Here is a 17219-nt window from a genome sequence, read left to right as displayed (position 1 = left end):
CATTTGTTTGTTTTTATTTTGATTTCTCTAGGAGGTGGGTCAAAAAAGATCTTGCTGGGGTTTACATCAGAGTGTTCTGTCTATGTTTTCCTCTAAGAGTTTTATAGTGTCTGGTCTTACAGTAATGTATGTGTATATATTTACTTTGACATTATATCTCTAAATGCTGCTGATCATTGAATTTTCATGGCTTACCTGTGTTGACTCCCTTGCCTTCTCTGTACACAGTGATTTGTAAATAATGACAGTCTTATTTCTTCCCTTCTAGCTCTTAACCTTTTTTTTTTCCTTTATTCCTCTGCTGGCCATGACCCTCAGAATGAGAATCTGTGGAATTGGCATTAAAGTACATTTACTTTGTTTCTGACTTTAAAATAAATGCTTCTAATGCTACTCCTGTATGCAAATGCCTGCTGAATATTTTTGGTAGATAGTATTTAATAGGCTAAGGAAATCAGCTTTTCAGTATTAATTTCTATATATATATTTTATAATTAATAGACATAGGACTTTGAAAAGTTATCTTTCTGAGTGTATTGATATGATCATATAGTTTCTTTAATATATTACTATCGGTATAATGAAATACACTAAAGATAAACTAATTGCATTCAGTCATGACATTAATACCTTTTTCTATAGTTTATTAACATACATTTCTAGGGTTGGCACCTATGTTTATAAGTAAAATTGGCTTATCATTCTTTTTCTCAGGTTATGGCTGTCTCATCACTATTAATAATTTTGGTCACTTGAACCTTCATTCTTTTGCTCTTAAGCAATTGTGCTAACAAATTTTATATTTTAAATATGTTTCAAAGACCAACTTTGGTTTTGGTGAGCCTCACCATTACTTTTTTTTTTTTTTTTCCTTTTCACTAATGTATCCTCTTTTTTCCTAAATGCCCTGTATTCTATTCTTTTGTGGCTTATACTATTGTTCTTTTTTTAAGTTTTGATTTATACATAAGACTCATCAATTTCTCATCTTTATTCTTCTGCAACAGGATCATTTAAGGTGATAAATTTCTTAGAAATGTCCTATTTAGTTTTGATTTAATTGCAACTTTACTTCAGTGTCTTTCTTAACCCACAAGTTATTTAAAGTCTCTTTTCTCAATTTCTAAATGTAGATATATTTTTGTCACTGATTTCTAAATTTAATTACATTGTAATCAGAGAACATTTGTTTGACATGAATTCTCTGACATTTGTTGAAACTTGTTTTATAGCCTGGTATTGAGTTAATTTTCATAAAAATTCTAAGTGTGCTTGGGAAGCAAGTCTGATCTTTTGGTTACTGAGATAGAAGATTTTTAATTTAAAATCCTTATGATATCCATTTTTGCAATACATATTTTGATGCCATTTAATTGAATGCATTCAGATTAGTAGCATTTATATCTTCCCAGTAAACTGAGAATTTTATTAGTATGTATGGATGTACATATGTACATACATATGTATAAAGATATTTTTATATTTCTACATTATATATAGTGATATGTATATATATTAACACATTATCCCCCAAAAATGGTTTTGCCCCAAGTGTTTTGCTATTAATATAGTTATACTAGCTTTTATCCTTTAGTATTTGTATGCTTTTTCTGTGCTTTTCTGCCTTGCAGACATTGTACTTCCCTCGGAACTCCTTTACCTTTCCCATTTGTCTGAAATATTCCATCTATATGGAATTGATAACCCCATCAAAGTATCTTTCATTTCCTTTCTTTCTCAGGAACTTTGTCTAGCCAGTCTTCTAGACCCTATGAAGATCTCAAGTTGAGCATTCTAGCTATGAGTTGGATATGTTGGCTTTTACTTAGAGTAGATACCTTGATCGTGTGTTCTATATATTTTTTCTCATGAACTCTTCTTCAGCAAAGTTTCAGATGAAAGAATTCTGCATGGCCTGGCTTGAGGGTACATCTTTGTCTGGAGAGGTCTTGCATTTGTTACTACAAAGTGCCCCCTTATCAAATCTTACTGGTGTGGAGTTGTTAATTCCTACTCTTTAACTGAGGCTATTGCCCTTTGAAGGTCTAGTTTTATACTAGAAGCTTGGTTCCAACTCTGAACTTTGGACCCCAGATCTCAGTCTGATTTCCGTTGTGGTTGTGACATATTCCCACAATTCTGATACCATCACGGCTCAAGTGCACACAGCTCTAAATGACATTTTCTTCTTTGTTAGGCTCCTGGGAATTTCGCTTTACATTTGGGGGAATTCCACTCTACTTTTAAAGGAATGGTAGCTATATTTTATTCAGCTTTTTCTAGCTATCTTGCAACAGAAGAGTGTTAAGGTTTTCTAGCTCTCTGTATTGCTGGAAAAGTAAATCCCATGGCTAGTTGGTCATTAGTGTGAAAGTGTTAGTTGCTCAGTTGTGTCCAACTCTTTGTGACCCCAAGGACTGTAGCCTGCCAGGCTCCTATGTCCTTGGAATTCTCCAGGCAAGAATATTTTCAGTTTAGTTGCTCAGTCATATCCAATTTTTTGCAATCCATGCGTGCTGGACTACAGCATGCCAGGCTTCCCTGTGCATCTCCAACTCCTGGATCTTGCTCAAACTCATGTCCATCAAGTTGGTGATACCATCCAACCATCATCCTCTGTCGTCCACTTCTCCTCCTGCCTTCAATCTTCCCCAGCATTAGGGTCTTTTCCAATGAGTTAGTTCTTCACATCAGGTGGCCAAAGTATTGGAGCTTCAGCATCAGTCCTTCCAATGAATATTCAGGACTGATCGGATCTCCTTGCAGTTCAAGGGACTCTCAAGAGTCTTCTCCAACACCACAGTTCAAAAGCATCAATTCTTTGGTGCTCAGCTTTCTTTATGGTCCAACTTTCACATCCATACATGGCTACTGGAAAAAACCATAACTTTGACTAGATGGACCTTTGTTAGCAAAGTAATGTCTCTGCTTTTTAATAGTCTGTCTAGGTTGGTCATAACTTTTCTTCCAGTACCTTAGTGGGTAGCCACTTCCTTCTCCAGAGGCTCTTCGCATCCCAAGGTCAAACCCAGGTCTCCTAGCATCGGGGGCAGGGTCATTAGCATACACTGTCCAAAAACTTTTAGGATCTTGTCTTTATTCCTGATAGTCTAAAAATCCTTATATATTGATCTGAGTTCTCCCTTCTTCTCTAATCTGTCTTTATGACTCTTAATTCACCAGATGTTGGGCCTATGATTTGTTTTCCTGTATTTTCTCTATTTTCCATCTTTTTACAATTTTGCTCCACATTCTGGGAAATTTTCTCAACTTTTTAATGGTTCTATTGGATTACAATTTTCTGCTCTTTTTTATTCTCTAATTGTTCCTTTTTTAAAGCATTTGCTCTCAAGGCTATAGCCCTGCCTCAGCTCACTAGGCTGCTTACATGGTGGGCAGGTGAGCACCCTGCACTAATAAACTAGAGGAAAGACTACAAAATGAAGTCTGCTAGCAGCCATGTCCTCATGGTGCCATGAGGTCCTCAAAACGCCTGCCACCAGCATCTGTGTCCCCAGGGAGAGTCCCCATTACACTGGCCTTCAAAGCCAGACATTCTGGGGGCTCAGTTTCCTTTGCAGGAGCCCAAAGTGAGGTTCAGATCCCTTGTTCCTTGGGAAGAACTCCTGCAGTTGTGATTATCCTCCTGCTTGTGGGTCACCTACCCAGGAGTGTGGTCTTGACTATACTGCATCTCCATTCATCCTACTGTCTCACTGTGGTTCCTTCCTTATACCTTTCGTTGTGAAACACTTTCCTGCATTTCCTGTCATTTTCATTGATAGCTGCCCTGTAAATTGTTGTAATTTTGCTGTGCCCTTGTGTGAAGCAAGGTCTCTTACTCCACCATGTTGGCCACCCAGGTACTTTTCATGTAACAATAGCAACAACAAATAGTTAAGGGTTTTCAAGCTGTCACTATGTCAGGCTCTCTGCTATGTGTTTTACTTCTATTATTCCAGTTAATCTTACAAAAAAAAAGAAACCTATGAGTAGGTTTTAAAATTATCTTCACAGTCTGGATGAGGAAACTAAGACTCAGAAATGTTAAGTGAAAGTGAAAGTCGCTCAGTCGTGTCCAACTCTTTGCAACCCCATGGACTGTATAGTCCATGGAATTCTCCAGGCCAGAATACTGGAGTGGGTAAGCCTTTCCCTTCTCCAGGGGATCTTCCCAACCCAGGATTTGAACCCAGATCTCCTGCCATTGCAAGCGGATTCTTTACCAGCTGAGCCACAAGGGAAGCCCAAGAATCCTGGAGTGGGTAGTCTTTCCCTTCTCCAGCAGATCTTCCCAACCCAGGAATCGAACTGGGGTCTCCTGCATTGCAGGTGGATTCTTTACCAACTGAGCTATGAGGGAAGCCCCCCAGAAATGTTAAAACCTCATCCAAAGTCACACAGCCCATGCTGCCAGAGCTAGCATTCCAGCCTAGAGTCGTTGGATTCCCAAGTCCATTCTGTGAACTTTTACATTAAACTTCCTCCACCTCTTAAACAGATCTGGCTGTGACTGGTGGTCATAGAAGGAAAGAAATGCATGGGAACAACCACCCAGTTCCAAGGTGAGAAACTCTGCAGAGGAGCATCCTTTCCTTGGAATATCAGTTGGCCTTGGCAGTAAAGACCTGAGACAGCTGGTCTGCAACCAGCCTTAGGCCATCCTGACCCGGCTGCTGATTCTATGTTGTGGTCACTATCCAGGGTCACCCAGCTTTTCTGCTCAGAGACAGTTCATCACTTCATCCAGATGGGCTCCGGCCCTAAGGAAATGACTGATGGTAACCTGCCCACAGTGGACTGATTAGAACTTTGAAATACCAGCATATAGAATTCATAGGGCAAAAAGCCCTTAATGGGAAAGACCAGGATGTGAAAGCCGCCAAGCAGACCCTCTGAACACTAAGGCAGGAAACTGGAAGTTGTTTCTAGTTCTGGGATATTCACAGGAAATCCTGGAGATACTTACCCAGTCAGTAAATGATGGGTACTGGAATTAAGCACATTCTATAATACCATTCGGTAGCCCTGTATCCTTGGGAAAGGACTTTGCCTCTCTGAATCTGAGTCATCTTGTTCATAATCTGTATCCACAATTAACTCGTTTCCCAAGGTCTTATAGAAAAGATTAGAACTACCTATAAAGTGGGTGGCACTTTACAAATCTCATATGAGTATTACAGAACTATTACTATAACTTAGACATAGGAGTCTCCTGTATCTCACTGTAGGTGTCAGCCTGCCACCCAAGACTGAAATATCCATGTAACTTAACCAAGTACCCTTTCCCTAAAACATTACTGGAGAAAAATCTGGTAATTCATTTTACTTTACTAATACCAAAACAAAATATACTTCCTGATCTTTTCCCGATTCTTTTTTGTTGGTTTCTTTTAGACCAACTGCTTTCTGGTGACGTTTCCTAGGAAGGCTTCTCCAGGTCAGGCAGTAAGGGATGTTTCTTCCATGGAATTTTCCTATGCTACGCTCTTCTGTGGAATGAGGATTCTTATTTTAGCATATGCCCCAGAAAACAGCACTCAGAGACTCATCACCAGAGTGGTTATTCAGATATTTCAGGTTCCTGTGGCTCTCCACCCTCTAAATACAGCACTATTTCCTCATCTCCACAGGTATTAGGTGATACACCTTAACAGCAAAATCTGTCTCTGTAATGGGTTTAGAGGCAAAGATGATTAAAGGATTAGAAAGTCTTAACATACAAAGAAAAGTGGAAGACAGAAAGGTACTTCGTCTCACAAAAGCAAGAAACCAGTCATTCCCCCCTGAAGAATGGAACAAGACAAAAAAAAGTGTGCTTCAGTGTAACGGATTAAGAAAATGACTGAAAATCTGGTTAAATGTGGATATGAGTTAAATTAGGATAGCATCGACTCTCGTTTTTGGGAAACATAAAAGATGTGGTTTAGATGCATCGACTGGGGACAGTCTGGTCCAGGCCTGGACGTATCCTTGCCCAAGGGCTGGCAGATGGATCAAATGACCTCTCAGCACCCCTCCCAGCCCCACACTTCTGTCGTCCTATGCTTGTTGGACTAGCACGTTAGCTGCGTTAGACTTACCCTTGCAAGTTAGTGGAGGAGTCAACTGCCTGAAAGAAAACAGGTAAACTCTTTTTGTCCCCAAAATAAATGCCTCTGTTTCAGGGGACTTCCCTGGTAGCTCAGATGGTAAAAAATCTGCCTGCAATACAGGAGACTCAGGTTCAATCACTGGGTCGGGAAGATCCCCTAGAGAAGGAAATAGCAACCTGCTCTAGTACTCTTGCCTGGAGAATTTCATGGATGGAGGAGCCTGGTGGGCTACAGTCCATGGGGTCACAAAGACACAACTGAGTGAGGGTTGCATGATCCTGCAACAGATCAAGTCCAGAAATGCAGGAAGAGGGAGTCCCAAACAGAAGACATGGACATGACCTATAAAGACAAACTGTGCCTTACTGAAAGTGCAGCTCTTGGCATGTATAGAATTGAGGCTCTCCTCCATCCCAGCTGAGTTCAATTCATTCTTTCAATGAATGTGCAGCTCCTACTAGGCATGGAGCCCTAGACAGTGTACCACAGACTCTACTGTAAGCCAAACAGTGATCTTTTGCTTTTCTGCAAAACACTGAATGAATGATGAACATGCAGTCAATTACCCCACAGGGTCTGCATTTATGCAGCAAATAATGACTGAGTTGCTAAGATGCACAAGGCACTATGCCAGGCACTTGGAATGGGTTGGTAACTAAGCAGACAAATCCTTTGCCCTCATGGAGCTTTCATTCTGGGAAGAGGCACACATGATGTCAGACACATGAGATTCTCTAAGAACTGTGACAAGGAGCCCTGCCCTGGCTGACAAGTACCCCAACTACTGCCACCTGAGAAAGGGATGTTTCTATTGGCATGTGAAAGCTGAGTCTGAATCGGTGAGCAAGCTTGCGTCATGGGAGGAGACAGCATTAGGGGAGCGCTCCATTTAAAGATAGTGAATGTGGTCAAGGGACCACAATCTGCTTTCTAGTAGATGAAGGGTCATCTATGTATTCCTCTTTCTTGCTATTATACAAACATTAGTGCAGTAAATAATTTTAAACAATATCAAACTCATACTTAAAACTAGTTTATCTCATTTTTATCTTATGACTAATAGATTGGTATTTATTACTTGTAAATTATGATCAGATTCTATATGGATGTGATATCATTTGGACACTAAATTCAGAATCAACTGAGAGTTTGACCCTGATGATGAAAGCCTTGAGTCTGATTCTAAAAAGGCTTTGGTATTGCTGTAAGCCAACAAGATGATGTGTTTGACACTGTGACATGGATCTTTCCCCACCGACATTGACTGTGAATTATAGGTTGGTTCCTGCACTACAGGTGGACCTGTGGCAGCCCGGAGGTGTCTCCCAGATATCACAGGGAACAGTCACTGATGTCCACGTTCCCCACAATGGCTCCCGAGCCCTGTTAACCTTCCTACAGGAAGCCAACATCCAGTACAAGTAAGCATGCTTTTTCATTGCTTAATTCATTTATACTCAGTTGAATTGAGTGGCAACTGTATTTAGGTTATGTCTTAAATGCCAACAATAGTGTTTCAGGTTCTGTTTTTCACATTGGGGAAGCCAACATGGATATGGCACAGTTCTTATTTGCCAGTCATGAGCTTCTTTCTTAGTGTAATGGTGGAGGGGGAGCAATCACACTTGTTTATCACTCACCTAAGTAATCAGTGTACACATGGGACGGTTTTACTGTGTGAGGAGAGGAGAGGAGTTTATCCATGCCTAGAAGATGGATGCATAGACGGGCAGACAAAAGCCAAACTCTGCAGGAGCTGCATCAGTTGGACAAAGGATGAGACTTGGGACCTTGAAGGCAGAGGGGAACAGGCAAGAAGCAACACAGTATGTGCGCAGGGAACTGGTGCAGATCAGGGAGTAGGAAGAAAAGGTGTTGGAGGGGCCAGAGTGGGAAGCTGAGTTCTGCTGTTCAGAACTCAGACCTCATCTTATGGGTGATGCTGCACAATTGTAGGATGTGAGCAAGGGAGCCACATGTAACTGGGTGGAGGTGCGTAGGAGGAGACTACAGCAGCAATCCAGGTGAGAGAATGAGGACCCTGAGTCAGGACCAGAGTGGTGGGATCAAAAGAGAATTCCAAAAAATATTTCAGAAGCAAAACCACCTGGACTCTGCGTTTGTTGGGATGTAAGTGGAAGAGGAAGAACTCTTGGGTGATTCCAAGTCTTCTGTCTTTGGTGACCAATACAGAATACTTTGGTGAATACTTTGAGTTGCTGTTTTTTTTTTTTTTTACAGTATTAGTTAAGCAGTGAGTGTGGAACTGCTGAAAGATAGTCCTAGTCATCAAATAAGAAACAAAATCTTTTGAGATAAGGGATGTCAGTGGTTCCTGGTGCCATAGTGATCTCATGCAAGAAAAGGACTGATCAGTTACCTTCGGATTTGGCAATGGAAGTTGCACTGGTAACCCTGATGGTGGGATTAGAGTGTTAGGAGCAGAAGACAGAGAAGTGAACAGGATGTGAGAACACAGCAGCAGAGCCGACTACTCTGTGACTCTTAGAACTTACAATAGGGAGAGGGCAGAGATGAGGAAGATGCTAAATCAGGGACTGCCTGAGATTTGGAGTGTGGGGAGGGGCCAACTGTGGCCTGAAGGCACTCTGACCAGCACGGAAGGAGGCAATTGATGATGAAAGACAGAATGCACAGGTGAGGGAGTAGTTTTAAATGGTAGGAAAAGTACCTTATCCTATAAGACCAAAGAGGGAAATGTGGGTCTAGTTAAGATTGTGGAGAAGAGAGTCGACAGGTTAAAGAGATCGTAGTAGTAGTGCTAGTGGCTCAGTCATGTCTGACTCTTGTGACCCCGTGGACTGTAGCTCACCTGACTCTGTCCACAGAATTCTCCAGGCAAGAATACTGCAGGGGTAGCCATTTCCTTCTTCAGAGGATCTTCCTGACTCAAGGATCGAACCCAGGACTTGTGCGTCCATCTGAGTCACCAGGGAAACAGGGCAGGAGATCATAACTAATAGCCCAGTTTTCTGGATGAACTGAGAAGCAAAATTTATCTACTTAGAATAAAGAAATAGGGGTTAAAGAGTGTTGCCAAGAGAAAAAATGGGGTAGGAACCAATAAAAGTGGTTGTTGCAGAGACGAAAGACTGTAGCACTGATTCAGAGTTGACGTTTTGTTGGTTAGAACCACAAAAAAGCTCAAGGTGACAAGGAAGTTAAGGTTTCTAGTGAGATGCTAGCCCAGGTATTCATCCATGGGGTCTAATCTGGATAGTCTAGATTATAGGAGGATCTAGGAAGAATGATAGAACATTGGGGTGCATGTTATTTTTTTGAATTATGGTTTCTTCAGATATATGCCCAGGAATGGAATTGCTGGACATATGGTAACTCTATTAGCTTTTTAAGGATCCTCCATATTGTTCTCTATAGTGAATGATATATAAGTGAAAGTGAAGTCGTGTCTGACTCTGCGACCATGTGGACTGTAGCCTACCAGGCTCCTCCGTCCATGGGATTCTCCAGGCAAGAATACTGGAGTAGGTTGCCATTTCCTTCTCCAGGGGATCTTCCTGACCCAGGGATCGTACCCAGGTCTCCAGCATTGCAGGCAGACGCTTTAACCTCTGAGCCACCATGGTAGTCGCTCAGTCATGTCTGACTCTTTGCAACCCCATGGACTATACAGTCCATGGAATTCTCTAGGACAGAATACTGGAGTGGGTAGTCTTTCCCTTCTCCAGGGGATCTTCCCAACCCAGGGATCAAACCCATGTCTCCTGCATTGAAGGCGGATTCTTTACCAGATGAGCCACCAGGGAAGCCCATATACATATACACACTACTATAAATAAACTAGATGACTAATTAACTAAATAAACTAGGACCTACTGTGGGGCTTCCCTGATGACTCAGTGGTAAAGAATCCGCCTACCAACGCAGGGGATGCAAGAGACGTGGGTTCAATCACTGGGTCAGGAAGATCCCATGGAAAAGGAAATGGCAACCCACTCCAGTATTCTTGCCTGGGAAATCTCATGGACAGAGGAGCCTGGAGGGCTACAGTCTATGGGGTCAAAAAAAGCGTTGGACATGACTTAGCAATTAAACAACAACAACAAAGGACCTAACTGTATATATAGCACAGGGCACTCTACTCAATACTCTGTAATGACCTATATGGGAAGAGAATCTAAAAAGTGGATATGTGTTTAACTGATTCACTTTGCTGTACAGCAGAAACCAACAACTTTGTAAAGCAACTATATTCTGATAAAAAGAAAATTTTTGTTTTAAATGATGGGACAAAATGGAAGAATCAGGGCATTAAGATATTTACAGTGAAAACAGGTATAGTGTGACTGAGGGCAACAAGTTGGAAGGAAACACGTTTTGATAAAGTGTAGGCTGCTGGACATTAAGAGTTCTGGAATAGAATACTTGTGGCTGGTGACAGGATTATAGGGGTAGCAATGAAGGAGATGGCGGGAAGTGGAATGGAGATCACTGAGGCTGATGCAGGCAAGAGAGAGTGAGGTTAATCACCATAAAGCCATCTCAGCAATCTTGAATTTCCTTGGCTGATGGCAAGATTAGAGGTGGGGAAAGAGAATGTGTTCCTGAGACAGGAGGTAGCAGGGAGGAGCCAGGAGTTAGAGGTAAGCAGTCAGGAATGGCACAATGCTGAAGGGAGGATGAGCTTTTCCCAGAAGTCAGAAGGTTAACGGAGCAATACCAATGGTACCAAGGAGGATGCTGACAAAGTAGGAGAAGAGAAAGTCACCAAAGAGTCTGGGTCCTTGAAAGAGTCCAGTTTCTGCTGGTGCAAGAATATGAGAAGAGGGAGTTCTCTAAAGAGACTGGAGAATGTAGGAATTTTATTTACGATCAAAGAGAATTCCAGAGGGCACAAAAGCAAAGGAGTGGGGTAAGAGATGGAGAGAAAGTGCAAAATCTGAGGGGAGAAATGCAGGCTAGTGAATGAGTGAGATGGGAAGGAGTGACTTACTATTGGTTTGGAACCCTATGATTTTGGCCACAATTGTAAATGACTAACCAGGTGCTGCTAGTGGTAAAGAACCCACCTGCCAGTGCAGGAGACACAAAAGATGCAGGTTTGATCTCTGGGTCAGGAAGATCACCTGGAGAAGGAAATGGCAACCCACTCCAGTATTTTTGCCTGGAAAATCCCATGGACAGAGGAGCCTGGCCAGCTACAGTCCATGAGGTCGCAGAGAGCCAGACACAACAGAGCACACACAACCTTTCAAATACTCCAACTGTTAAGCTAGTGTTTTTACTGTCAGAACTGACACAGAGATCCCTGGTGAGGCCAAGGAAGGGTTCATGGCTCTCTCAGTCAAGGAAGAGAGCTCTAGTCTCTGTGAAAGGCTGGGAGAGAGGGTTCAATGGGGCAGTAACATCCCAGAGATATTTGGCTCTCAGAGCGATAGGCACAGCTTTATGAAAGTACTGATGGGCTTTTTGCAGAAAGGTATTTTATCTGTACCTCCATAACAGGGCAGAGTCACAACTGTGCACAAAACCATTGTTCATATTGAACACATTTTAGTCATTGCTGTAGCTCTGAAGGCAGGCTTTGATTCTCTGAATGCCTAGCAGGGAAGAGCTTGTTTCTACAGGTCCTCAGTAAAAAACTCAAATGCTTCATTAATTATTATTTGGAAGAAAAGAATATACCAGTTATTTTAACAAGTCTCTATTTCAAATCATTCAACATAGGTCATGTGGAACTGCTATAGAATAAAATATCACCCTTTATACCACAGAGAATAGAGTTTTTAAAAATGAGAGTTTTAAACCAGTGGTCTCCTCCTGGAGAGCAATCATTTATTCATTTTGTTGGCAGGAAGATAATAATATGTAAGTCAATTAAATTCCCCAGGGCTGGTAGGTAGAGATCATTCTAATTGAGCTATATTATTGTAGCCTGGGGTATTTTCCAAAGATTATAATTTACTCTGTACAACTATACATAATGTATAGATATACTCATCTTTATAGCAGAGACAATGTGGCCCCATGTGTCTGGCCCCTGGGTGATCAACCCCTCTTAATGACATGACCTAGGAAATGATTCCTTTTGCTAAAAAAAAATTTCAATAATTTTGTAAACTGAATACCTGTTAAAAAAAAATGGCAATGGAATTTCAAAGTTTGACATACACTCCCTTGTCCACCCTAGAAGCTTTGGGGAGGTGATTTTGTACTAAGTGATAATATCACTTGTATAAAGTTCTTAATAGATCTAGAAAAAATCTTTGACTATTTCAAAAGGAAAACAACTCAATGAAAATATAATCACATTAAAAAGGCTTGATACAGTACACTTTGGCATGTTCATTGACTTTTTAAGGAAGCATATGCCACACACTGGGGCTTCCCAGGTGGCACAGTGGTAAAGAATCTGCCTGCCAATGCAGGGATGCAAGAGATGTGGGTTCAATCCCTAGGTCAGGAAGATCCCCTGGAGAAGGAAATGGCAACATACTCCAGTATTCTTGCCTGGAGAATTCCATGGACAGAGGAACCTGGAGGGCTACAGTCCATGGGGTCACAAAGAATCAGACACAACTGAGCATACACATGATTAGAATAAAAATAGTAATTAGCCATAAGGAAACTAAGAAACTACAGCTGTTTTTAAAAAAAAAAAAAAGCCATTTGGACCCCATTTCATGGGCTTCTCATCAATCTACTGGTTTCCAGTTGGCCACTTTGACAAGAAAAACGGGGCCAGACCTGGTGTGACAGCCCGGCTGGTGGTCAAGAAGCTGGTGACTGGACCCCAGAGTTCTGAGTCCAGACACCTGATACCCTCTCAACGGTCATGTTTCTGCCACCTCGACATGGTCACACCCGCAGGAGATGGCCTCCGCCCCATTCTTAACTTCCTCTCTTGGCAGGGTTCACAAATTCGTACTCAGAACCGTAGCTACATGAGAGTCGAGGAAAAGTACTTTTCAGCCTCCCAGCCCTTTCAATACAGGAGATCCAAAGAGAGAGGAGGGATAGATGCTTCTGACCACACCCAGCATGGACACTCAGGAGGAAAGAGGATGCAAAGACTGGCCATATTCTAATGCTTTCTTCCATTTTTATTTAATGTGGAAACTGAGAAGACTGAGAGCAGTCAGTTTTCAGATTAATTAGCCTAGATTACTGGTTTTCAGATTGTTAGCCTAAATTTGAGCTCGACTATGTATTAAAATCACCTTGTGAGCTTTTCAGAAAGGCCTGATACCTTTGCACACAGATTCTTGTGTAAGTAGGGCTCGGTGTGGCATCTTTTTAAAGCTCTTGGGTGATTTTTAAAGCAGCCTATCTTGAGAATCGCTGGCCTGAATGAATGGCTAGACAGCAGAGCTCCGAAGACCAGCTCAATTGAGGGCACCGGGAAATTTCAAAACAAGACTGAGAAGCTTAAGCATTGATTCATCAAAGAAGCTAATACCCAACTAGATTGATTCCACAGCCTCAAACTGAAAAACTTCATAATTTTCTTACTTTGGTTACAACACTTGTTAGAAAATATTACAGTAAATCTTGTATAGGAGCAATTATCAATTAGAACTATTCTGACTATTCTCTGAATGGGCATTTCATTATATTATTAGTAATATGTTAAGTCATTTATCGACTGATACAGATTTCATTCAGAAGCATGATTTTTCATACTGAAACTCCTGGGGAAATAATAGCTTCTGAAGGGGTACAGTGCCAAACCAACAGATGGACCAGCATCAGAACTTCAGAAATTTTCTGGTGGTGAATATGAAGAATGACCTTGTGCCTGCTCAGTCACTTCAGTCTTGTCTGATCTTTGTGACCCCATGAACTATAGCCCACCAGGGTCCTCTGTCCATGGGATTCTCCAGGCAAGAATACTGGAGTGGGTTGCCATTTCCTTCTCCAGGGGACCTTCCAGACCCAGGGACTGAACTGGCATCTCTTGCATATCCTGCACGGGTAGGTAGGTTCTTTACCACTGAGCCACCTGGGAAGCCCGCTCTTGCCTTAAGGGGAAACAAATTATCTGGGCTTGTTTATATTTAAAAAGTCTGCCCACTTTGGAAATAATACAAAAACAATACACTAGAGCTTCATTTTGTAAACGTTCTGTAAAGGTCTTTATACCTTTGAAAACTTTTGTGTGTTTGTGTGTCTTATGTTTTTAAATGGAAACTTCAGAAGGAGATTCTTCTGTAGTTTGCTGGCTTTGGCAAGTCTATTTACTACCCCCTCATCCACCACCTTAGTTTCCTGAAAGAGATAAAAGTACCCAGGAGAAATGGATAGATGGTATTGGTGAGGGAATCATAGCTGAAGATTGCCTGCAGTAACTGGAATTTGTTGACAGTTTATAACCATCTCAGCTCTAATCATACTTGATTTTTCTTGACCACCCCAGATTCGCTCACAACACAAGAAGACTGGACATTGACAAAGATGTTCATTTGGTTCTTTACAGCCACACTGGCAATACTGTAAAATTCTTTACCCATACAAACCTACTTTCATCTATAACTTGTTTCCTTGAAGGAAGAAAGAAAGAACTAATACAGATCATGTTCATGCTGAGAATTTAAACTCCGCTTGTATTTTGAGCCCCAGCAAGCAGCTACCAAACGAGTTTACCAGCTCTGTGCCATGCCACCTTACCTTGATTTTTGATGTTTCTAAAGTCAAAAATTGAAACCAAAAGGACAGTAAGCTGATGATAAATTCCCGATTAAATGCTTTGTCCACAGTGGGTCCTCAGTAAATAACAAACGACTAAATCAAAAGGAATGTTCTACAACCAGCATGACCCTAAGTAAATCTGCTTCTTTCATGGACCAAAAAATTATCTTGAATTTCTTGAATAAAGTGGCTTACATGGGTCAACTTTGAAAGTCATTTAAAGATGCCATTACATGTTGTTTTAATAGCACTGAAACCACCAAGCAACAAGTTCTTTGGAATATAAAATAAGAAAGCAAAGTTTTTGGTTTTCTTCTTGTTTTAGCTACCTGTCCAGCCCAGGAAAACCATTGAGAAGCTCTTTAACGTCTTTAAGTAAATGAATGAGCACCTTGTTACTTCATGGTGCTCTAGTTGGAGGAGGTGAATGAGCACTGGGGGAATTAGCCATATCTAGTTCAGACATCTCATCAAGGATACCAATGACTGCAGCTGGAGCTATTCCACACATTTCAGTGACCCTGGAATCCCCAACCCTGGCCACGGCCTTCAATTCCCAAGTGCATTCGCTTTGCTTACCTGAACTTGTCTTCTCTGGGCATCCTTGATACTGTCAGGCAGTAAAAGTAGCTTTTTCTGACTCTGGTTGTTTCTTCTGTTTCCTCTTGAAGCTGGCAGCTTCTTTTCCTTTGCTGAGCTCTGGGTCAAGTGTGCTAGATAATAACATAAGGAAAGTCTTTCAGTCACAAAAGGCACAGGAACAGATAGAAACAGCTGAAAAGGAGGCTGTGGCAAGGGAGTGGAGGAGCTTGTCTTGCTTCATTTTTCAAAATGTCACACCAGACTTGAGTCTATTTTGGGTTCACATTCCAAGTTCAAATTCTGGCTTTGCATCACTAGCAGAATGACATTGGCAAGTTCTTAACCATTTTGAGGCTTGGTTTCCCCATTTGCAAAGTGGAAATAACCATATGAGGTAGGTTTTATTGTTATTAACTAAGTTGATGTATGTATTGGGATAGCCAAAAGTTCATTCAGGTTTTTCTGTAAGATGTTATGGAAAAACATGAACAAACCTTTTGACCCACCCAATAAAATACACAGCACAGTGCCTACCACCTGGTAGGTGCTCAGTAAATATAAGTGTTCCCATGATTCCATTCTTGTAGCTACTCCATCAATGATGGTTATTATTAGTATCATTATTACTTGAGAACATCTGTTCTGTAATTTTACATTTAATATCCATTATACCATTTATTTAAGAGTTGTTATTTTCTGAAAAAGAACATCTTCCCCACATTTGGTATTTTTAGAAATGTCAGTCCTGATTTTCTTTTGACTCATTTTTATATTATCTCCATTTAATTTTAATCATGTCTATCATTTCAAATCCAGGATCCTCATAGAAGATCTTCAGAAAGTACTGGAAAAGGGAAGCAGTTTGCCAGCCTGGAGAAGTCGAAGATCCCTCTCTGGATATAATTATGAAGTTTATCACTCCTTAGAAGAGGTATGTAATCAAAGGGCTTTTTGTGGCTTTTTTCCAAGTGCATCTTTATCACTCAGGTCTAGGACTGGGGAGAAGCATGGGGAGACAGGCAGAAGTTATGTGAAGAATCCTTAAGCTCTTACAACGTCCAGGCACCTCAGTTCTCTTCCATTAAGTATTTTATATGAGAAGTATATATGTGAAGTAGCAAAATAAATTTAATTTCATGTGCTTTACCAAATCCACCCCTACAATGGACAGGGGAAGTGCAATGGAAGAGTGTGGTAATGCTGCTATATAGTCGGCCCTTGGTATCCAAAGGACATTGGGTGCAGGATCCCCTGTGGATTCCAGAATCGTGGATACTCAAGTCCCTTGTGTACAACGGCATGGTACAGTTAGCCCTCAGTATCCACCAGGTCAGCATCCAAAGATATGGGGGGCCAACTGTAATAATGGTAATAAACACCCTAACTGGAAATCCATGGAATGTAGAGCAAGCCAGAGTTCGAGGGCAATGGTTTGGCTGAGCAGCAGAGTGAATTTTGATGTTGGCCCCATACCCTCTGCAAATTTGAGGCCCCCCAAAGCCAAACTGTATGTGTGGCTCCTCAGGGCCTGTTAGCTTGCTTTTACTTATTTTATCTGGAAAACATAGGGACCCATCCCACTGCTGCTACTGTACATCTGGGCAATAACTATTCTTCAAATCTCAGTTTGTGCAAGAAGAGAGCTGTTCTACTCTCTCAGATGGGTCAGAACACCCTGTCCCAGCCCCTGCATATTACCTGCACCCATAGTACATGGATGCGATACCTAACATAATTTTTAATTATGACTAAGTACTTGATTAATGTCTCCCTCTCCTAATAAGCTGCAAGGGCTGTGGGGGCTGGCCATTGCTTTCTTGTTCACCACTGTATCTCCAGTGGCAAGCAGAGACTTTCAAATAAAGGGTCGTT

General features: G+C 41.4%; 1 protein-coding gene across 1 annotated transcript in view; it reads left to right on the top strand.

Annotated features, from left to right (window-relative positions):
• The window catches only part of CPA6 (carboxypeptidase A6), a 266594-nt gene that overhangs the window by 179106 nt on the left and 70269 nt on the right, over positions 1-17219 (top strand). The window contains exons 3-4 of the mRNA XM_061122831.1: positions 7392-7516; positions 16164-16278. Of these exons, the coding sequence (XP_060978814.1) occupies positions 7392-7516; positions 16164-16278 (240 nt within the window). The remainder of the gene's footprint in view (positions 1-7391; positions 7517-16163; positions 16279-17219) is intronic.

This window comes from Dama dama, chromosome 21 (genome assembly GCF_033118175.1).
Source record: "Dama dama isolate Ldn47 chromosome 21, ASM3311817v1, whole genome shotgun sequence".
Lineage (NCBI taxonomy): Eukaryota > Metazoa > Chordata > Mammalia > Artiodactyla > Cervidae > Dama > Dama dama.
This window is presented reverse-complemented; position numbering and strand designations above follow the sequence as displayed.